The 22,993-nt window shown below is 42.4% G+C and overlaps 1 protein-coding gene across 4 annotated transcripts in view; it reads right to left on the bottom strand.

Moving 5' to 3' along the window:
• The window catches only part of LOC138603469 (lysine-specific demethylase 6A-like), a 36,621-nt gene that overhangs the window by 10,633 nt on the left and 2,995 nt on the right, over positions 1–22,993 (bottom strand). The window contains exons 3-15 of one of the 4 annotated variants that reach the window (XM_069675263.1): positions 16,130–16,238; positions 14,559–14,608; positions 14,052–14,110; positions 11,305–11,425; positions 10,013–10,067; positions 9,231–9,265; positions 8,478–8,571; positions 8,142–8,268; positions 6,423–6,521; positions 5,964–6,183; positions 4,030–4,167; positions 215–346; positions 53–124 (exon numbers count right to left, since the gene is read on the bottom strand). In XM_069675263.1, the coding sequence (XP_069531364.1) occupies positions 53–124; positions 215–346; positions 4,030–4,167; positions 5,964–6,183; positions 6,423–6,521; positions 8,142–8,268; positions 8,478–8,571; positions 9,231–9,265; positions 10,013–10,067; positions 11,305–11,425; positions 14,052–14,110; positions 14,559–14,608; positions 16,130–16,238 (1,311 nt within the window). Of the gene's footprint in view, positions 1–52; positions 347–4,029; positions 4,168–5,963; positions 6,184–6,422; positions 6,522–8,141; positions 8,269–8,477; positions 8,572–9,230; positions 9,266–9,332; positions 9,460–10,012; positions 10,068–11,304; positions 11,426–14,051; positions 14,111–14,558; positions 14,609–16,129; positions 16,239–22,993 lie in introns of those variants that run through there. The other 3 variants (XM_069675262.1, XM_069675264.1, XM_069675265.1) reach the window with 3 other exon arrangements.

The raw sequence follows: 22,993 nt of genomic DNA, 5'->3' as shown, positions 1-22,993 counted from the left end.
GAGTTCACGCAGAAACTTAACGTAAAAATATGACATTAGGCGCATTTAGTACCTGTAATTTCTGTGGGGAGAGGTACCAGCTGGGAACTGGCTGCTGTGCTGAGTTACTGGCCCATGAGTCAGCCTGCAAAACGCATATGTAAAGAGTAAAGATCTTATGCATTTTAATCTGATCGGTGTCTTTTATGACTGTAACACTGGCGTATGTATGTACCTTTCCGGGGCTGGAGGCTCTCCTCCTCTTGGCTGGGCAGGACTGGTCCTCTGGTGAGCCCAGCGGGCCCACGTGAGGGGGCAGAGACTGCCCCGAGCCCCCGCCCTCTGCGCTGTGATTGGGCTTGCAGGCCTGGAGGGGGAGGGGGGTGGCGGCAGCGCAGGCAAAAGGGAAGCAAAAGAAACGTAAGGAGGAAAAACAACAGTGAATGGGAGGACAATGAGGAAAGAAAGAGCAATAAAAAAAAGTGTAAAACGGAGGATAAAAAAGAAAAATGGAGGCATCAAGCATGATTATTAAAAAAAAAAAAAAAATGGAGAAAATAAAGGTACGGCAAGAAGAAGAGGTCAAAGGGCAAAGCAAAGCAAGGGATGGAGAATAAGGAAAAGAGAGAAAAGGAGAGCAAATACTGTGATTGTGTGCAGAAACAAACAAGCAGGACATGTAGGGCAAAACATCTCAGTGTATCTGAACGTGTCACTTCTCAGGGCAACGCCGTATTTAGAGGAACGCTGCTTCTTATCGACACCTGCAGAATCGTCTTCAGAGGTTTTCTCACAGCACAAGGCGGCGATAACTTGACCTTTAAAGCACAAAAAGGTCACGAGACGTTCCACACGCTGACAGCCTTACCGTTCCCTCTGTGGGAGCCTTTGAGCGAGACATTAGCATTAGCTTATGGGGGTGTCACAATCCTCCAATCCCTGATGCGATTTGACTTGAAAAGGTCATGATTTGATTTGATTTGGACAAAACACAACACAAAGGATACAACAGTAACGATGATGTAAAGCGGGTCGATCACAGTAAGCAGAACACAGACACGGGGCGCAACAAAGCAGCATGTAAACAGAGCTTTAAATTAAAGCTTATAAATGCAGCATTTTCCATTAAAAACGTGTTGAATATGCTGATATTATTCATAATTTTGGGGCAACTCAATTTGTGTTTTGTTTTTACAGCAGTTTGTGTCACATAGGCCTGTTTTATCACGATCATCTTTGTGCGTTCTTCTTTAAACCAACCAACGAGCCAACAGTTTGAAAGGCTGTGGTTAATCCCAGGATAAACATCTGCATGAACAGCTCCGGAAACAATTACTAGACCACTGCAAAAATACGTTTTTCTCTGGTTCGACTATTAATAAGTTTGTGTAAAATGAACATTTCTCACTTCTTCCAAATCAAATATTTTCATTTAGGTCTTTGATTTGCAGAAAATGTAACATGTAGAGAGAGAGAGAGAGAGAGAGAGAGAGAGATGCTAATTTAAAGGGCCAGTTCACCGATTTTCAACCTCAGTCCTATCATGCTATCATGGGGAGCGAATGTCACTATGGTTGGCTCTGTGAGCTCTCAGGGAGCTCGCTAAACTACACTTCCTCAATCTAGACGCCCGCCTCCGATGTCATATCTCATTCAAAACCGTCAGGTTTGAAATGTAGACTGCAGACCTGAAGAGTTTTTAGACGATCCACCCGTATACTCTTGTCGTATTTCAGATTCTGTCCCGCTCTGAGCCGTTGCCTGCAGCCAAAACGGTAGTATTTCCTTCCACCGTCTCTCGCTGGGCCGCTCCTTTCAGAGGGAGGGGCGCAATGCACGCTGGGTGTTGTAGAAATGTAGAATGTGCGAAACCACAAACTGTTTGTACGACTTTCTCTACAGCTATGGCGCCAATTTCAAATCGATTACAGAGAACAACAGCTTTGACTGACAGTGGTTTTTCCAGGGGAGAATCGCTGCTTTCAGGAACATTTGGAGAGGTCTCTTTTTTCCAGAGCTGTATATATATTCATTTTCAGACAGTTGAGTCTCGGAAGTGAAGGCAAAATGTTGCCACACTTTATGGAAAGAGGAGGACTTTTACGTTCTGTTGAACTTGTTTCTGTGGCGCCGTTATCTCCGACATGAACAGTGACCACGGTGTCTCTGCTTGCACCGGTAAGCTTTGCTGTGTTTACCTATGGAGAGATAGAAACTGAAAGCTTGTTCAATCAATGTTTGGTTTAGGATCAAAATCGTGACACCCCTATAAGCTTGCTCTTTATGTTTCTAGTAGCTGCCTTAAAAACCAATACACTGTGAGGTCTTGAATAATCATCTATAAGACTTAAAGTGTTTCAAACTTTAAAAAACAAACTATCCTAATAAAAGTGTTTGGTTATGCATCAAGTATTATTTCTCAATTGTGTATCTAGTTAGTCACATCTGGCCTCTTGAGATATATCCATCCAAAATGTCCCAGAAGGTGATGCAGTGAATCCCAAGTGATACCCAATAAAAGAACAGAATCCAGGTCTGTGAGTCAACAACACGACAATGATCACACACACAAACATGGGCACGACAGAGCTACTCGCATCTACCGTCTGATGGGCATGAATGAGTGAGGTGGTAATGAAACACTAGGGGGCGTTGCTGGGGCTTCTGTGAGCAGCTGCAGGACATCTAAGGTCAACTACTGAAAGGTGGGGAAGGGGAGGGGGGAAGATGGACAGAGCCAATGGGAAGCCTGGGTGTATACTCTACAGCAGCACGGACCTCACCGATCACACTGAGGGGGTCAAAAGCCCATAAAAAAGACTGAATGAGTGTGCGGATTATAAACAGCCAGTTGATTTTTAAGAATTAAAGCACTTTAATCTCTTCAGAAAGGGCGAGCTCGCCCAGTCAAAGCAGATTAGGAGCAAACAGGAGAGGGTGCAGGTTCAACAAGTTTGCCACCTGAAACTTGGTTTTGTAAATTAACCGTCAAAATGCTGTTTTTTTTTCCTTTTAACAGGCTCAAATGTGTCTTTAAACATTATAAAACGGACCCTAAAGAGACAGACCTTTTGTAAGATGTTAATTTTCAAAACAAAAACATGTTTTTATGAAGCCACCAGACTCCATTGAAAAAATCAGTAATTTAACCTTGCAGAAGATGCAAGTCACTTGTCTACTGTTGCCTTATTCGGCAAGTGTTTTGTGATATTTTGCATGATTTTAATATCGTGTTGGCTCAGAACCAAGCATTAAAACCCCCTTAAGTCACACAATAAATCAAAATAACTTACCAGTAACCCCTGTGATCTGAGGTTAAAATTACTGTTTTTCTCAATGGGGTTTGGTGGCTTTGAAAAGAGCGACGTTAAAGGCTGTTTCTGCTTAAAAAAAAGGCTCTTACTTTAACAAAAAAGGTCAATCTCTGTCGGGATCATTTACATAATGTTGTCAGGACAGTTTTAATAACAATCCAAGCCTGTCAGTGTGTGTGTGTGTGTGGGAGGAGGGTGTAATCCTGAATACCACATCAGATTAAAATCAGGATTAAAAGTAAGAGAAATTGAATGGAGAAGAATTAACAAAAAGCCTGCAGAAGTGCTTTGTTGATTTAGTTTGTTTTGGAGCATGATGGGTGAAGCCGAGTGACGACTGTGCTGTTGAGAAAAGAAAGGGGAGTGCAGGCGTGGGTAACACTTGGCTGGACCCCTCCTCGGTCAGACAGATGCTGTAAGGAAAGCAGCCAGGACCTGGAAGTGTAGGATCTTAAATAAATGAGGTGTTTTTCAATTTCTGTTGTTGTGAAGCAAGTAAAGGTCTCTAAGTATTTTGTGCATTGGCTTCTATAGACATCTGCACACTCGGTGGAAGGTGGAGTTGGGCTCAAGTGTTACCCATCAGTCAGCATGTACAACAGTGCATGCGTATGTGTCGGCCTGCAGGTATGTCTGTGTGTACATTACGATTAAGTGTTTGTGTGTCTGAGTGTGCACTCAGTCAAAAAGGGGAGGAGGGGAGGGAGGCGGGAGGTGTATCTATCTGGTCTCTCACCTGCTGTGGTGCACTGCTCAGGCCTCCCTGCCTGGAGGTTAGCTCAGCTGGGATTGGTAGACTCCATGCCTCCTCAATAAGAGGGAGCATTTTACTTTTACCCTGAAGGCTACTGAGCTGGGGGTTACTCAACTGAGCCTAGGGGAATGGAAAACGACGTGAAAAAAAGAAAAAAATTAAAATAAAACACAAGGTTTTCTTTTGGAAAAACGATGACCTCAAACAAGGAAATGATCAGCAATGTTTAAACACAAGCGAGGCTTCATTGGAAACTGATATGCACACTTGTGTCTCGGCTGGCTAAGATACCTGCGCCATGTACAGTTCCAACCACACAAGGAGGTTATTGCTACTTGAATGACATACAGCAAACAGTAATCCACAGTCGCATTAAAACAAGCCAGTTCGGTTGTCTTAATGCCATGAGTTTATGCTAACATCACTGGTGGAAATGTAACATTCCTTCATGCATATGTAAAGGAAAAATGACTGATGAATAAAATAATATAAGATAAAGTTTTATAGGGCCCAGGTTTTTTAAATTTTCCTTTAAAAAGGGGCTGGAAAATTGGGAAAGTCGGGCAAAATAAAATGCAATCGGAGATATTGAAATGTTATTTTGGTCTAGACGCCGGATTCAGTTTGTCACGTCCTTTCCCTCTTTGCCTGTAGGTTGGAAAGTTTAGCATTTGACTACTAGGAAACTCGCATCACATCCCTGTGTGTTAATACAGAGACTTATTCTGTAGTAGGGCTGCACGATTATGGCCATAATGATAATCCCGATTATTTCAATGTTGAAATCCCAATTTTAGGGACAACAATTTTTATGTACTTTCACATGTAATTAAACAAAGCGACACTCAATTTTGTGCATCACTTGCCCGAAACCTGAAATACCTCCAAACAACCGATGACGACTGATTGGGACCGGTGTTCCGGTTTAACGAGTGACTTCCTCTCTTCCTGTTTTAGCACAACAAGCAGCTCAAAACGCAACTTCACACGTTTGCAAAAACAACACTTCAAAGATGTAACAGATAACCATATATTGAGAACGTAATGAAAAACAACCAAGAGGCGTTCACGAGAACAGCTATGTAGTCCCTTCCTGTTTCAACAGCTGCTGTAACTACAAAAACCACACAGACGCATTTGGCTGAAAGTCACTGAATGGTCAATTAAGCCCACTGGTCAAAAATCTACTAATAGCCGCTAACACCCGGCTTTTTTCCTGAGTGGGAAAGGCTCCAATCGGCATTCAGACCCAGGGCAAATGACTCTGCAGTAGACCCGGGTAATTACCGCCAGTGCACTTGTGACGTCAGACGTTGAAGTAGCAGAACGGAGACCGACAGCAGTATACTTCACTGGCAATGGGAAAAGAGACAATCGGCATCTATAAGCGGGTGTTCCCGGGTCTGAAAAACCTGTTTCAACTCCACCAGTGTCCACCTCTCCATTGCCCCCTCGGGGAGTGGCTGTTAGTTTAGGGAGTGCTTGATTTCATGTGCAGCAGAGTTTCCCACGGGCGGAGCATTTTAAACTTCTATATCGCTGACAATAAATTTTTTAATCGTGGGAAGACAAAATCTTAATCGGGATTAATATTTGATTAATTGTGCAGCCCTATTCTTTTGTAAATGAGTAATCTGCGGAGCGCAAACATCTGCCAGGAGTTCCAATTTATATGTCTCAATACTTTTATACTAAATACGACAGGAAGCTACTAAAAATATTTACCATTTAAACTGCTTTACCAACTTCACGGGGACGTCCCTACTTCTAATTAATAACCGAGTTTAACTTTGCTGCCTCATTCTGCAGTTGCACCACACCTGTTAAATGCTGTTGCTGCACAACTGCATTTGACCTTGTGTATTTGTTCTGTAAAGATAATAAGATTATTATCACGCCTTCCTCTCTCCACCCACCTGCAGGCATTTGATGCGGTGGGTCAGCGCGGGCGTGTTGGTGCAGCCCTTGCTGCGTGTGGCGTTGATGTAGCACTTGATGGCGTCGTGCGGCTGGTTGCAGGACTCGTACAGCGTGCCCAGGTCCATCCAGGCGGCGGCGTGGCTGTGGTCCAGCTGCACGGCGCAGATGTAGGCCTGCAGCGCGTCCATGGGCTGGTTCTGCTGCTGGTACAGCACCCTGAGGAGGAGGAGGAGGAGAGAGGAAGGGGGGCATGGGAGACAGATAGGCAGGAAGAGGGTGGTGTTTTCATGCAAAGGACAATCAAAGAAATGATTGGATCGAGGGTTAAATTGGGAAATTGAAGGATGGATAGAAAGAGAGAGAAAAAATAAGTCACTCAAAAATATCATGTTTCCTTTCTTACACTACTAAAAGAGAATATAACTGCAGCATTCAATGATCAAATGCACCCTTACCCTATAGAGCACCAGGTATCTGCACTGGCCTCTGATTTGTCTATGGATTGCCGATAAGAGATGAAGGCGTCCTGGACCTTCCCAATACTAGAGTAGCACCTGCAGGAGACACAGTCTGTTAGGGTTGTGCTACAGACATGAAAAACCTTTACATATTTTCTTCATTTCCAGGCTGCACGCACATAAATATATGGTACGGCATTTCAAAAAGGGATGCCGATCAAGTGCTTTCTTTCTGCATACTGAACCCCTGGCACAGTCAGAGGATCAAGAATGGATTAAAGACTGTGTGGCTTCTCCAGATCAATGAAAAGAGGAATCAGTGTTTTAAAAGGGAACAGATAATATACTGCTCTGGAAAAAAATCAAGAGACCGCTTCTAATGTTCCTTAAATCAGCATCTCTCTTCAAGTCTGTGAAGCCCACTGAAAACCTCCTGAATGTGATCAAGAGGATGGATGGTCACAAGCCATCGAACAAAGAGCGGCCTAACGTCACCCAGCAGCACTGTGACAGACTGGTGGGGAGCATGCAGAGACGCATGAGAGCTTTAATTAAAACAAGGTTATTCCACCAGATATTGTTCTGTGAACTCGTCCTGAGTTAAAACATTCTGTTGTTCAAACATGAACTTGTTTTCTTTGCATTATTCAAGGTGTCGTCATTTTCTGCAAATAAAAGACCTCAACGAGAATATTTGATTTGGAAGTAGAAGAAATTTTTACAATAAAACAAAAGTTAATTTTACACAAACATAAAAAGAAAAACCAGAGAAAATCAGATTTTGCAGTGCTCTCTTACTTTTTTCTGGAGCTGTATTTATATGTGCAATTTAAAAAGGTATAATCTCATATATTTTCATTAAATAAATGTCTGTTAAGTCTCTATCTATCACTGAATGAGGTAACACAATGGTGATTGAGCCTATGGCCCACTGATGAAAGCCTTCGCATCTGCAGTATTACTGACTGGCTGTCTGTGGCGACTTTCACAGAAAAAAATCACAAGCGGCGCCCAGTTAGTGACGCGTTTTCCATCAGCCAGCAGTGGTTGGTCTGCCAGAGAGGGTAGGCGGAGCTAAGCGGCTGCTTTTCCGCTCTCTGCAAGTGTTGCGAGTAAACAGTAATCTACTATGGCTGAACAAACAAAGAAAAGATGGATGACTACAGATACAACTTCAACAAGAAGTGAAAATCCAAAGAAAAAGAAACAAACTCGACGCTCAGATGAAGCAAACAGTCTGAAAAGGAAAGCGACCGTCAGCCAGGAAAATCAAGAGTTACAACCGGAGCCAACCGTGGACGTCACACATGCAACACTGTCTGGATATCTGGGAAGTGTGCTCTCGCAAGTACCGTTTATCACCATAGGTGCTGCCAAAGAGAACGAAACTAAGATCTTCGAGATTACAACTTTAATAAAGACTAAACACGGAAGTTTGTTGAAAGACAATTACTCAATGACTACAGTGGGAAACTCCAGGACCATCTGATGTGAGGTCATTCTCTTTAGAAATTATGGACTTAACCAGGTTCTCATGACTATAACTTCCTGTTTATACGTTTTACAAGCACTGAAAATGTACCAAGAGAGAAGGTGTGGCAGTAAAACACTTCCTTCAAACATCACCTTTGCTGTTTTAACATTAGATTTAATATAACAGAAAGTTTCTTCATATTCTTTCTTGATCTGATGTTGTGTCATTTGCGTGCGACAGACCTGCCAAGGAAGTACCAGGACTGTCCGGAGTTTGGGTCGGCCTCCAGAGATTTCTGCAGACACTGGATGGCATAGCTGTCCCTGCTGGCTCTGTCCCCGAGCTGTTCCACCGTGTGATGCATCCAGCCTGGAAAACAAAGCACTGATTTACCATAAAGTTTATCTCCCAGACAAATACAATCATCTCAGATTAAAAAGTTAAAGACAACTTAAAGACATGTAGCAAGAATACTATCTTTGCATTGTAAATACTGCACGAAATCTGATGAATAAACCTGTACTTGTTCCTTAAATTAACCAAACTTGCCAAAAGCTCAGGTTGTGCACACTCCTTACCTAGCTGCTGCAGGGTAGTGGCCTTCACCTGTGCAGGAAGATCCTCCGTCTGCAGGAGGCTCTCGTAGGCCTCCTTGGCAGCGCGGTATCTCTTCTGGATATGATGAGAGGAAGAAGCAGTGAAGGGGGGAGAAAGAGGAGGGAAGGAGGTGTAGCAGGGAGAGGACAATAAGAGAAATTACAACGGGTTAGGTCTTTTAAGTATCATGTCTGTCTTCTACAATGAGCCGCAGAGTCCTTCCTCTCCCTCCTCCACATTTAGTCACACTTCTGCATCCAAAGATTTGCCGCCTAATAGCGTTGTAAACGCGACTGCCGCTGCGGCGCCGTGCTCTGACAAAGCACAAAAACACATCAGTCATGAAGCGCCGCTTCTCCCGGAGCTACTGTACTTCTCCACTGAAACCGACATAAAGGAGAGAGAAACCACCAGCATACAAAAGAGGGGGAAGACAGACTTTTCTTGTTTCCGTGGCAACCCCGCCGATCGACTCAGAGTAATCTCCTATCCCCCTCCCGCATGCCACCCACTCAGGCACCCTGCTCCCTCCTCAATTTGTCAGCACCTGGTTCGAAACACAAATAAAAATCGGGCTATCCCCGGCGTTCAAACGCGCTTTGATTTCACCGCTTTAACCCGAAATATTAGACATTAAATCAACATGCAGCACTTTTATTCTTCTCACAGTTAAAATGACTGAAAGCAAACAAATGTGTCCTTTAAACAGGGGGAATAAAAGAGCAAACACTTACCTGAATCTCATACAAATGAGCGATGTGGAACTGAACTGTGAAAGGAAACAAGAGGAAACATTTTAAGTCAATGTTATTAAGCATTAAAGAAATGTTTCCCACCCTTCCTGAGAGTTCTTCCTCCTCATAAGTCTTTGAAAAGTAGTGCTGCGTGGTCAATAAATAGGCGTCAGAAAGCCCAAGGTTGCCTGTCCACACTGAGGCTAACAGAGCAGATAGGTAGCTGTGCTCCTGGCGGCACCTTCCTTTGTCTGGAGCGCTGCAGTGTCTGATCTAAGCTGCCTGAGTGACTCTCAGCAGATGGAGGGAGAGAGAGAGGAGGGAGGGAGAGAGAGAGAGAGAGAGGGGAAGAAAGACGGGGGCTGCCCTTGCTGTGTGTGTGTGTGAGAGAGAGTGAGAGCAGGAATGAGGGGGACACAATGAGGCAAAGGCAAACAGCGAGGCGCTGGGCTTAAAAAATGGATATTGCTGTCGTCAAGGTAACAGGTGCCGGGGCGGGAGAGATGAGATGGCAGCGGCATATCAAATAATGCCGGTGCTCTATCCAGACTGAACCCCGGCAGCCTAACATAATCCAACACTCTGAACAGCACTGATGCTGTTTTTTAAGAAGATGCAGGAGACTTTTCCATCGCAGGATCAAATGTTGCCAGCAGTGGAGTCTGCCAATTCTTCCTCTTATTATATTAATTATTGTAACCCATATGATAATGAAAAAAGCATGCCTTTATAGCCTATAAAAAAGACTTTATTAAATTGAAATGAAAGAAAGAGGTGCTTACTTTCAGCTTTGGACAAAGTGCAGGGGTTGGAGTCAATCAAAGCCAGCTGAAAATGCTGCAAGAGAACATGGAGATCAGTAAAAGCACACACGATGCACACATAGAAATATATAGCGCCTTTCAAGTAACCAGAGTGCAAACAAAAAGTGAGCTGTGTAACTGTTGTTCCGGATTGTAGATCTGGTTGAAAAGGAGCAGTTTTTTTAAAGGGTTGTTGTGTTGCGGATCTCAATAGGGAGAGAGTTTCAGAGGGTGGGGGCAGCCACCATGAAGGCTCTCTCCCCCAAAAGTCCGTAGGGAATAGTGAGCAGGCCTGTGTCTGAGGACCGAGGATTCCGGGATGGGGTATAGGGGTACTGTGGGGGCCAGGGCATGGAGGGATTTGTAGATGAGAAGGAGGATTTTACAGGAGATGCATTGAATATTGTTGATATTAAACCTTCTTAAAAACAGCCTCAACTTTCAGCAGCAGAGCACAAAACTGCTTCCATCATCACGAGCTGGGTCAGATCAAAGTTCAGCTTGCTTTGACTTTCCCGACACGTGCTTTTATTTTCCTTAATTTGTTAATGCTGTACTTCTCTTAAAATATTCTTTTACCCGTTTTTCAACAATTAGTATCACCATCTGACCAGCTCTTATAAATTATAACGCCTGGTCACTACGAAGAAAAACAAAGAAACCACTTTGAGCCCCACTTTTACCTTAGTAAAATTATTTTTTGCTGATATAAGATGCATTTTTTTATTTATATTTACTGTGCTATATTCCCTTTGTATTTACCTCATTTAATGAAGAGTGAAATCCGAAAAGTGGATGCATTAATAAACCTAATTCAGAAGCTTTTTTTACATTCATAGTCTCTATTTTCAAGTGAAGCACTCTGCGTGTATTGTCCTTATTGTAAGGCACTTTCAGCTGCATTCATTGTGTTGAAGGTTCTCTACAAATAAAGTTTGTTCATAGTACTACCGGGAGCTGTTCAGCCACTCAATCGCCCAGTTTGGGTCCATCGCTTGCGTGAACTTTCACCTTACCCTGATGCATAAAGCTCTTGTTGAAATAACTCAGCACATCCCTTTATTGTGAAGCCACCAAGATAAAGTTGAACCCGCTCGCACAGCTACAATATTTTTAAACCAGGGCCCTTTTTTATAAGCTGAGCCAGGTTTAAAAATAACAGAATTACCCTTTAAGTAATGTTAAGGATTCAACAACCAAACATCATTAAGCTGAAATGCATCCATGACTATAAACCCGGATTGGATATCAAGGCTTTGGATCGGACCTACCTTTAGGCTTGACTCATAGTCTGTGTTGACCTTGAACATGAGACCCAGGCGCAGATGGATCTCCTTGGCCCGGGAGAACCCTGGGTCAATGTACAGCACCTCCTGGAATGCTTTAATCGCCCTGAAGGGACGAAGGGAGAGTGTGATGAAGCGCGGAGGCATGAGGAAGGGCGGCATCCAAAATAGACAAGAGGGGAAAAAAACATTGATGCGAGTCCTTAACTTCAACTGCAAAGGGAGCTACTTTTTCATTTGCTTTGGACTCGAGGCTTCAAACAACAGGTGTGAAAAAAGATTGAGCACATTCTGCTGGTGTCTCTCATTCGAGTCACGCTGCTTGGTGCTATCTTGAATACTGAAGATGTTCTTCGACAGTACCTGAAAAAGCACCGCAGTTGTTATCAACCTTCTGTTGTCAAACTGCAGCCGAATAAACACTGCAGCAGAAAGTTAATGCAACCTCTATTTGCTTCTTCCCCTGCGGTCTAAAGGATTCAACATAAAGGATTAGCCTCTTGCAGACAATATGATAGCAACACATGTTCCTGCAGCATTCGAGAACAAAAGCAGAATGTGCTGATGCTTGCATGTTGATGCTTTCCTCCATTCTAATAGGTAATTCAGTCACAACGGAGTTCTCTCTGGTTACCATAGAAACAACGTAAGACAGCTTCACTCACAAGCACTTTTTACAGCTGGTATCAACAAACAGATAAACATACACAGAGCTGTGTAATCCTGGTCTCGCATTCTCTGATGCTCCTCTGTGGAGAAGCTAGAGCTGTCCTTCAGCGGTGCATGATATGCCGTGTTTACAGGGTGCTCAGATGCATTACAAGCAGAATTGCATTACATTTTACAATAAGACAGAACAAGTGATCTGATCTGCAATTCCTGGAGCATGCAGCTTCTATACGGCAACAATCAAAGCTGAAGTTGCACCACACTCCAGGGGAGAGTTTCATTCGTTTATTCCATTATTGAATTATCCTATCCGTGCGTGCGTATCGTCTTTTTTCTTCTCTGCTTTATAAATATTTTAATCTGTTTGCAGTTAAACTTAAGTGTAAAAACTACATGTTGAGGTTTTCCAGACTATTTCTTGGCCGCAAATAGTGATTTCCCGTAGTCGCTGGCTGGACGCCTGACAGCTGCTGCCAGGAAATATTCCCACATACATTCCCCTTGATGAGGACATTATTTGCTTAAACAATGCAAAAAATAAAGTGACAAAAAGCCTGTTAATTAGAAAGATTGGGGGCTCCTGGGAGTCAGGAAGGCTGTATACTGTCATTATGGTAAGCTAAGCTATAACGTTATAATGGTACAGACTTTCTAATGCCATTAAGATATGGGATTTTTAGGACTGATACTAATGCAGATTTTAGAGGGTAACTGTAATGCACTGTTCTGCACTTATTTTGCATCATTACGACTCTGCAAAGCTACTCACTCAGGAGCTTTCTTAAACAAATTACTGTAACATTCTGTGTATAAGATGCACTTTTTACGTATTTTTTCATCTAAATAGAGGGCTGTATTTGATTGTGTTACAGTATTTTACCCAGATGAGGGCGCTATAATCTAACTAAAGCTTCATCACGGACATGCACAGTTATGATCGCCAGTGCAGCCGCCATCCTCACAACAATGGACGTTACCGCAGACCGGTAGCTAGCAGGACTGCAAACTCGACATGGCGAAAACAGATGGTAAGCTATGATTTGTGTGTATTTTAAATGAAAATAAATTTAAATAGTGTAGAAATAACTTGTATTTATTAATAAATAGCCATAGAAAACATTTTTCCCTCTGGCATACCCCCAAAAACATCTTATATTCCGGTGCGACTTATATTCTGGATTTTACGGTAACATCATTACAGAATATTAAGCATAATTGTAAATTGTCAAGAATTCTAGCCTAGACTAGCTACATGTCCTGCAGAGAGTGCTGGGAGTATTGTTAACTATAGAGCCAGATCTCACTCTACATGATGTCATCATTCCTAAATCAAGACCCATTATACTGGCTAACACATATATAAGTTGGACTGTTGAGTTAATTCTCTTACAATCAAGGACTCATCAGTGCATTCATGTGGAGTTTAGGGGTGCAACGATTAGTCGGCAAAAATCAATGTTTGCCAGTAAATTTAATAGTTGGTTACGTCATTGCGTGTTTTTCATGCTGTTCCCGGACATAACATTTTCAGGAGTTGCTGAGGAGTGAGCCATCTCGCATCCTTACCATCTCTGCTGAGAGTTCAGTGAATGCAAAACAGCGACTGGGAAGTGACAGGTAAACAAAACATAGCAATATGGCGGCGGCCGATGCGACACCAAGCGGATATTGGTTATCACCGGAGCACGTTGGTGACTTGTGACTTGATTGATGTTTTTCTATCAGCGCTTTGTCTGTCTTTGGGTTTAAACGGACAAAAACTTACTGTATCAGTAGGAGCCAAATCAGCAGCAAACTTTATTAAAGACATATTTTTGAACGAAGAACTCTTGTCGTTTTTGTTAATTAGCAGATGCTTAAAAGAGCCGCCAACTACATTTAAAAGCTGAAATAAGAACCATAAGTCTGATTAGTCGATTATTTGTTAGTTGCAACCCTAGTAGAGTTCTTCAAGAGTATCAAAATGCTATTTAAACCTTGAAGCTTTTTCCATCTTCATTCACACCTGACACATTAACGTGTACTGTTGTTATGCAAGTGAAATAAAGAGAGCTGTTACTCACCACTGAAAGGCATTATAGTGGAAGTAGACCATTCCCAGGCCATACAGAAAGGCAGCATTCTGTAGAGGATGGAGAGACGTGCCAAGGTCATTATGACAAATGGTTTCAATAAAAGCACTCGCCTCCCTTTACAAGTGCAACCACACAAAGAAGAAAACGTATTTGATGCATAAATATGCTAGAATTCTACCAAACTAATAACCCAACAAAGAAACAGAACGGAGAGTTGTAATCGAAAGTCTTGTAAACAAAGGCTCTATTAACTTGTCCTTGTAGCTACATGGTGTAATTTAAATAACCGCAAATTATCAATACGAGAGCAGCTCACTATGAGACACGAAACTAGAAACCGCATCTCAAACCAACATCTAACCCAACCGAGGCCATACGAGCTTCCTGTGTGTGCACGAGTAAATGTGTGGGAAAGAAAGACAGATCATGTGTGTCTGTGTTTGACAGGCCACGTGAGAGCGTGAGCACGTGTGTGTGTGTTTGTGTGTGTCTTACCTTCCAGTAGTCTGACTGTAAACTGTAGTACCTCTGGTATGCCGATAATGCTGTAAATAAAAGAGAGAGGGAGGCTTAGTTTATCTGTGTCATTAAAACACCATTGAGCATTCTTGGCTAAGCAGGAATGAAGCCAGCTGCACGTCTGTAGGTGCTGATAATTACAGTTGCAACTGAAACATGACTGCTGCAACATCTGCAATGTAATCTTTGAGGGCAAGTGCACTCAATCAGAGTACATTGAGAAAATGTGCTAGTTTTTGCAACTGACAGGCTCAGATTGTTATTCAAAATGTTGATAAAGACATTGAACTTTTTAGTCAAGGAGTAAATTTGTTTTTAATTGTAACCAGAAACAGCGTTGGCATCGCTCTCTTCAAAGCAACCAGACTCCATTGAGAAAAACAGTGATTTACTCTCCAGAGCAGGGGGGTTGCTCGTTCAAGGCCCCGTGTCCACATAGCGCCTTTTTCTGAGCGTCTTTTTGAATTGTTCACAGTGAGGACAGAGCGTAAGCGGACGCCCTTTTTTGTATGGCTGCTCCCAACTTTTCAGAAAGGCGCTGGGGTCGTCACTGCTGCTACCAATGAGATGGGGCGCCACTCATCACCCTAGTTACCACCAAACATGGAGGAGCAACTTGTTTTGGCCGTTTTTGTCTACCTGGAGCTGTGCGATACAACAAACAGTCACAATAGAGACAGAAAAGCACATCTGTGGGAGCAGATTGGCCGGACACTAAAGCTCTTTTTACACTGTGGTTCCGCCTCAGCTCTGTAATGAAGCTCTGCCATCATGCAGCCTTTGCCATTCTACATTGGACCAAGCAACACCGGCGTTAAGCCGTCCCAGTTTCCCAAAACGAGCGTGCATGAGGTTTGGAATTGAACTACTTCGCCCCACCATTCCGCCTCTGTGCATTTCACATTGAAGACGGAACGTGACGGAGGTGTAATAATCCCGCCTTGGCCTGGCAGTGTATATGGGACTTAAATGTTGCTGGTAAGTGTTGTGCTTTTATCGCCCTACGCGTTGTAAGCTTGTTGTCAGCTCTGTAGTAAGTTAAACTTATTGTTGTCATAGAAACAAAACCCAAGTGCAGTGTTTTTTTTCTCTCCGCGCACAAGCGTTTCATCCCTGCGCTTTTCTGCCAGAAAAAGACACAATGTGGACACGGGGCCTAACACTGCCGTGAAGACTTAGCTTGTTTTAATTGTTGTGTGATTTTGGTGTTCGAACAGGCTGGGCTCAGATCCAACACAACACAATTAAACTAAAATGATGCAGCAGAATCCCGTCTTCTTCAGGGAAAAAATACTGTTTTTCTGAATGGAGTCTCATGGCCTTGAAGAGAGCGATAAACAGATGCTTCTGCCTAAAAAAGATCTCATCTTAACAGATGAGCAACAAATGAGCAGCCTACAGGAGAAATACACTTAACTTGTTATACATATTAGTCATTTAGACCACAAAGAAATACTGGAATTCCCCTTGACCAAGCATCTCAGGACAAAAACAATGGATGACTCTACAAACCACTTGAGTGCAGGTGAAGAGGAAAGGTGACTCACCTTTTGGGTAATCCTCCAAGAGGAGGTTGAAGTGGCCGAGCTGGCAGAATAACTCCGGCTCCACTTTGCCCTCGGCCTTAAGGATGAGCGAATCGTAGCAGCGGACAGCCTGGGGAGGACACAAAAACCATTTGACTCAACTGACAAATCTGCATTCATTTGGTGCTTGAAGAAAAAACACATGTCCCTATTTGTATAATGCAATGAACAAAACAAGAGTGAGGGAGGGAAACTAGGGAGGGAAAGTCATACAGAAAACTTCTCAAAGTCACAGCACGGCTGACGTCAGCTCCAGAATTTGGGCCAAGTTGATTCACGTTCTTTTGGCAGATAAAAATCAGCACTCGACTAACTTACTGGAATTAAGTGTGCTGCAGATAAGGACTCGTGCTCAAGGCTTTTTGATTTCCAATACAGATCTTCCTGCCTGGTTAAAAGAGTTACACAAGCAGCTGCTGGAATCACACTACAAGATCTACGGAGTTAAAGGGCCATGCCACTATGAGTTGTAAGAATCAGATTTATTGGAGGTCTGTTTGACCCTGATAAGGAACCATGTCCTTTAATATTGGATGTCTGCAAGTGCCAAATCCAATGTTATACTTCAATTAAATTAATGCAGATTAAATTGATATCTGGAACATTGCGATCCCATCAGCTGTAGTCTTACGAGCTTCTGGGCACAGCGGTGAACGTGCCGGGCGTGTAGCCAGCAGTTAGCGATAAACGACTTCCTTTTCCGCGTGCTGCATTGTTTACAGAAAAAGAAACTGTCCTTCTTGTGATTGACTTTAATTAACGGGTCTTAAGTTCACTGAAATAAAACGTCATGATGCAGATTAGTAACGAGTCAAAAGGAAGAGGAGAAGAAGACTTTTAATACGTTTGTTTGCTGAACGGAGGTCAGATTGATCTGATGCATTCGAGGAAGTCGGAAAATCTGAACGCTTTTGCGACACAGCGTCAAGAGAATTTAGTTGAATTTTAGACCTAGAACAGATTGTTAGCTGTTAGCATGCAGATGTCTGCTTTTAGAGATTAATACGACAGTAAATCGTTGTCACATGACTGCTGCCTCCTGATACGTGATTGGTCAATATTACTCGGACTACAAGCGTAGTACACACAGAAACCAGGACACTTGCCATCCCTAAAATCCACGTCCCTGCCTACAGAGTCTACATTTCTATGTAGGGTCTGTAGATTAGAAACATTAAAATGAGATGTAGAATACTAAACTCATCCCAGATTGTTTTTCATTAGGCACCAAGATTTTGATCCTATAAATTATCAACTATAAAAAGGTGGATAACCAGCACTGATAGGACATTTGACAAACTATTGTTATCGAATGAACTGCAGCCTGCAGTCACAGGTGGGGCATACACACAGTTCTCTGCACAAGCGGTCAAGAAAATGTCACTGTGTACCTAAGGCTGCTCTACTTACAGCATGCTGTCTCTGTTTTGTTAGCTATCATAGCCAAGAGTTTGGCTAGCTGTAACTGCAAGCCTGGCACAACTACGGGCTAATGGCCGTACTGATCACTTCAGAGCCAACTGGAGAAAACAAACAGTTAAATTACAAGCTGCTGGCTAAATGTTTTGTAAACTATTTGCTTATAAGAGAGAAGAGATGACAGAAGCATTAGAGCAGCGGATGGTAGTTTGTCACAGACGCAATTTTCACTGCAGCCATCGAGCCTGGATGTTCTGCTGCGTATGTGAATGATCCGATTATCAAGTCTCGTCAACAATTAAGAAGAATTTTACCGGGGGAAAATGAAACACACACTGACTACAAGAAGCAGAGAATCAATACAAGACAACACAAACCAGCAGCCCCAATGTAGGTCCAGAAGGGAGCTACATGCTGGTCTTCTTCTCCAGCTAACACATGGAGCCACCGAGCCCACTAAAGTCATCCAAGTTGTAAAAAGAAACCAAGCACATATCGTCCATGCCACTTTCCAACAGCGGGGCAGATAAACCTGAGAGTGACCTATGCTGGCCACGCTGACGTCACATCAAAGAGCTCAGCTGGTCTGCAGTGCTAACTGCTGTGGTGCCATTCAGAACAAGAGAGGCAGCTGCACCAGTTTTACAGAAGTGCACAATATACCATCTCTTATTTCTAATGTGAAACTAAAGCGCAATTTTTTTCACCTTTAACCTCCCAAATGCACACAGAAAACCTGCTATTTTCCCTTGCAGGGGAGGGATGTCATCGCCTAATGTCAAGACAGAAAGAGAGACAAACTGGAGGGATGGAGCAGCTGAGGACACAAGTGTTGCAATGTTTCTGCAGCTATCTCAGATCTCATAGTAGAAAAAAGTTCCTCAGATTAACCACATCAAAATAAGCTCGTCCTTTTTGCCGATTCAAAGAATCTACTCATAAGCAGCTCCACTGCTCACACGTCTGTAAGACCTTATCATCGCATTATCACAGCGGTTTTAAGGTCATCAGTTCAAGAGGTTTATTATGTAATTTAGAGCAAGAATACAGAGAGGTGGATTCTTCAGAATATGGAGATGTGCATCTGTCCAGAAAATTGGTACCGTTATTGACTGCTACTACAAGCAGTAGCTAAATGGTAAATAGACTGTAAATAGCGCTTTTCTAGTCTTTGCAACCACTCAAAGCTGCTTTTCACCCATTCACACACACATTCATACACTGATGGCAGAGGTTGCTACATACAGTGCCCAGTTATCACATATCACAATTTAGGGTTCAGTGTCTTGCCCAAGGACACTTTGACATGTACCCTGAGGGAGCTGGGGATCGCACCTCCGACCTTCCGATTGAAAGGCGACCGACTCTACCACTGAGCCCCAGCTGCATTATGTCCTAACAAATGGTTAACTCTAGATGTGTGCTAATGAAAACAAGAAACTCACTACGACTTTCTATTTCCATATTTTCTTCACTTTCAAAACCCGAAACTTGTAATAGAAAACACAAGCAGCCCAGGCTGATCATTTCAGTACTTGCGTTGGTACAGTGGTTACGCACAAGTCTCTGAAACTATGCCATGATGAACATTGGTATTATGTATCAATTCATTTTTATATATATTTTTACATGTTATAATGTAGCCCAATAGGGCTATTTGAATGACCCAATTTTTCTTAATAAAACCGAGCTCGATCTTTTAAAATATGCCTTTCCCGGTAACTCTTAGTCTCGCGTGGTTTTGTTCTTCGCGCTATGAGATCTCCTGGCCAAGTCTCGGGCAAGCTGAACCCCAGTTGGTTTAATCAAAACAAACATGGCAGGCGCTGCTCCACCGAGGGCACCGCCAAATTTAAAAGCAGATGTATGGCTGCATTTCGGATTTAAAAACACACAAAGACACAGGAGCTGGATAAAAGCAAAGCGGTAATCTCAGCAAAGTGTGCATTTTCCTAAGGTTTTAGATGTTTACATGCTTGTAGCCACCTTATTTGGTATTTGCACTTGCTGCTTGGTGATTTGAGTTGTTGTTTACACTGATAATAATCAGGTGTTGTTAAAACCAGTTAGGTAATGTGCAAACCTCAATGCACCATGAGCCAGGTGTACAGACTAAAATCTGAAACTGGGAAAAAGTTCATAAGCTGTCTTTTCTTCTAATTCACAAAATTGTTAATATGCATTGATACTGTAACTTTCATCAACTCACAACACAAACTACCTTTAAAGTGTACAGGTGAAAAAGTAACCTACATATCACTTCATCAATGAAATACCCAACTGTTTATGTCCACTTGAATTTGAGTCTACAGCAGTGTAACATTTCCTAAACTCATTGAAACAAGTCGCCGAGCACATGACTGAAAGCAGGGCCTTGGAGGCTAACAGTGAGAGTCCAGCAGCTAGGACCATATTCTCAGTAGTGTTATAACTGCTTCTAAGTCACAATGTTAGTCAGTGACTAGTTAGATTGTCAAATTAATGCGGTGCAAATTTCATACCTCCAGGCAACATTCAGAAATGAATTCTACGATCCATCGATTTATAACATTTCATTGGATTTAAAAGCTACCTAAGAAACCTACTGCACTAATTCAGATTGGTAAAGAGGAACAATAAATGTCTAGGCCCATTTGGCAACCATATCCACCCTTCTAATGATATGCTAGTAGAATAACATCCAGTAAAAGCAAACTTTTTTTCTATCAGTGTAATTTAACATTATATTTTAAAACATGCACTTAAGACTACAACTAATACAGATAGGACTATCTGCTGTTTTCTGTTGCTTGACTGTACCATCAATTTGTAGACTAGCCTAAAAGGAATGCCAGCGAGAGTTTCACACAGTTCTCCAAGGAAATTATGCAAATCCTTTTACAGACTAAAAGAAATGATGTAAACACTGTTATCAGCAAATACTCTCCCTAATATGAGTAGGCCAAAGAAAGAGGCTACGATCATTACATAAGAAGCTGAAAATATTGGAGAGTATGGAGGAACATTCAATGCACAAGTCGGGTTTGGCGATATGACAGTAGAGCCCATCTGTGGAATCCCATTCACATCTCTGTTTGTATGAAGCCATTGTAGTGAATGTTGCCATCCAGTGAGCAAGATCTACATGTGTTCTTTACAACTCCATCAATATTAGATGGTTATATCATTTTCACATCCGTGTGATCATTCACCCCTATTCCTCACATATTCTATACTGCCCAGCATTAAACACAGGCTGCATGCCCCCTTTTTATAAATCATCTGTGCCGTGTCCTCGCTGTAGTTCAACTTCTGACCTGGACATCATCAGATAACAGGAAGACCGTTAAAAAGCCACATGATCTACAGTTAAAACATAGAGGTGCTATACATAGATGGACTTCCTTGTAGATACGAAAACATTGTAAACTCACATTATGTAATGTGTGCTGCTGGGAGTCTCTCAGTTAAAACCGTAACAAAAGATAGTAGTTTAATGATGTTGTGAAGTAGTGTTGGATCATGGGAGTTGTTGTCTTAATTGTTTAACAACCACCAATGAAAAATGTATCAGTCGTGACTCAGGCAGAAATCATGTTCTTGGAAACGTTTATGTATTCATGTAATTTTTTCTCAATGTTATTTAGCCGCAAGTAACGTTAGCTAATGTTAACAGTTTGCAGACTTCCTTACTCACTCTCTCTCTCTCTCTCTCTCTCTCTCTCTCTCTCAGGAATCATCTGGTGACCAAATGAAACATAACTTGTCTCAGTTTGAACATTGTTGAAAACTACACATATAAAACATAGGGCGATTCCTAGGGGTGGGCGGTATTTTTTCCGCTTTTTGCGGTGTATTACGAAATAAAAAGGGGTACCGTACTGAAACATGACTCTAGCTCCACATTGCTTCAAAAAGGAAATGCTGACATATTCTTCCACTGATAGGGCATCAGTGAAATCTTGGAGGGGCTTTAGCGCTTCAGTTATCGCTTCTATTCATGAAAGGGGGGGTGATTTATTGCAAATATAATAAAGGGTAAAACATTACCCTATTTAAAAAGGTTATACCATATATCACCCTTCACAAGCGACTCCATTTTCAGACGCAGGTGAGCCGCGCTTGAAGGAGGCTTGTTGTAAAGACGAAACGAACAAAACCGACGTGGTTATAAATGACACCTTGACTAACCTTACACTGACACCTAAACAGCCATTTAGTGGCAATATAAGGTCCATATTTAACACGGACGTACAAGTAGTCCTCTCTCTCTGTATGCACTTGTTTCTCTAACGAGCGTGTGTGTGAACCGGGTAGTCGCAACAGGTAGCCTACGGCAGTTGCACAACGCGAGGGGAGTATTTTCAGTAATCATTCAATAGTGGATGAAGATCTTGGAGAGATAAAATAGGAAACATGATAGAATTAGTCACCAAATATACTTGGGGGGGAGTAAATCTCCCTCATGTGTGCACTAAAACCAAAACAGCCCACCTCGATCTAGTCCTTTTTAGAAATGTTAGTGTAGAAATGCTACATAGTGTCTTTAATTGTCTTGGAACAAATGCAACAGCCTTTAATACAACTTATCACTCATTACATAACCATGCCATGCAATGGTGCTGTAGGTCCCGACAGCTTTCATGGACCAGGTATGTCTCTGCATTATTTTCTTCCTGATTGAAATCAACATTGAAAAAGAAGCAGAGCCTAACACAGAGCCTAGACAGCTTTTCGTTTCTACGCTTCATCATCCAAAGTAACTTTGTGTCTATGGTGGTGTGTTAAATTGCTGTATGTGAGAATTATTATCCAAAATATTCCCTAAAATAATCCCTGTGGGAGAAACTGTCCTCTGCGAATGACCTCGCTTAAGTATTTAAGAGCAGAGTTCAACCAGATCTCAGCGTCCAGCCCGTGGCTTAATCAAGGGCAGTGCAAGAGCAGTCTTAATACCTAATATTTATGTCTTTCTCTGGGCCTCGCTGACCTGCAGGAAAATCCATGCACACAAACGAAGAATATGCAAACTTCACCCAAAATGGCCCCAGGATTAAACCCGGAGACCCCTTCTTGCAGCAAAAAAAGCCAGCGTCTAATGCAAAAGGCACGAAATGAAAATAATCACCATGAGTAATGAGAGGAAACTCAACTTCAAAGCTCATCTTCTTTTAAGTTATTCCAAGTTTACGTCATTGCCACCAAGTTACTGGTGGTGATACAGTGACCTAGATCTGTCAGAATTGTTGAACCAACAGTTATCAGCATGTAGATAGAGCGACAGAACGGTGCAGCGACGGGGAACGTTGCATGGTGCCAGACAGGGATGTTCAAGCTAGGAGCAAAATCTTGACATTTAAGAGTTAGAAATAAGGCTTAAAATAAAGAATGAGACACTTTGTGTGACCTGAGGGTTTTTTAATGATT

Source organism: Semicossyphus pulcher, unplaced genomic scaffold, assembly GCF_022749685.1.
Source record: "Semicossyphus pulcher isolate SPU_LCO1_2020_fin unplaced genomic scaffold, fSemPul1.0.p SCAF_24, whole genome shotgun sequence".
In the NCBI taxonomy this organism is placed as follows: Eukaryota; Metazoa; Chordata; class Actinopteri; order Labriformes; family Labridae; genus Semicossyphus; species Semicossyphus pulcher.
This window is presented reverse-complemented; position numbering and strand designations above follow the sequence as displayed.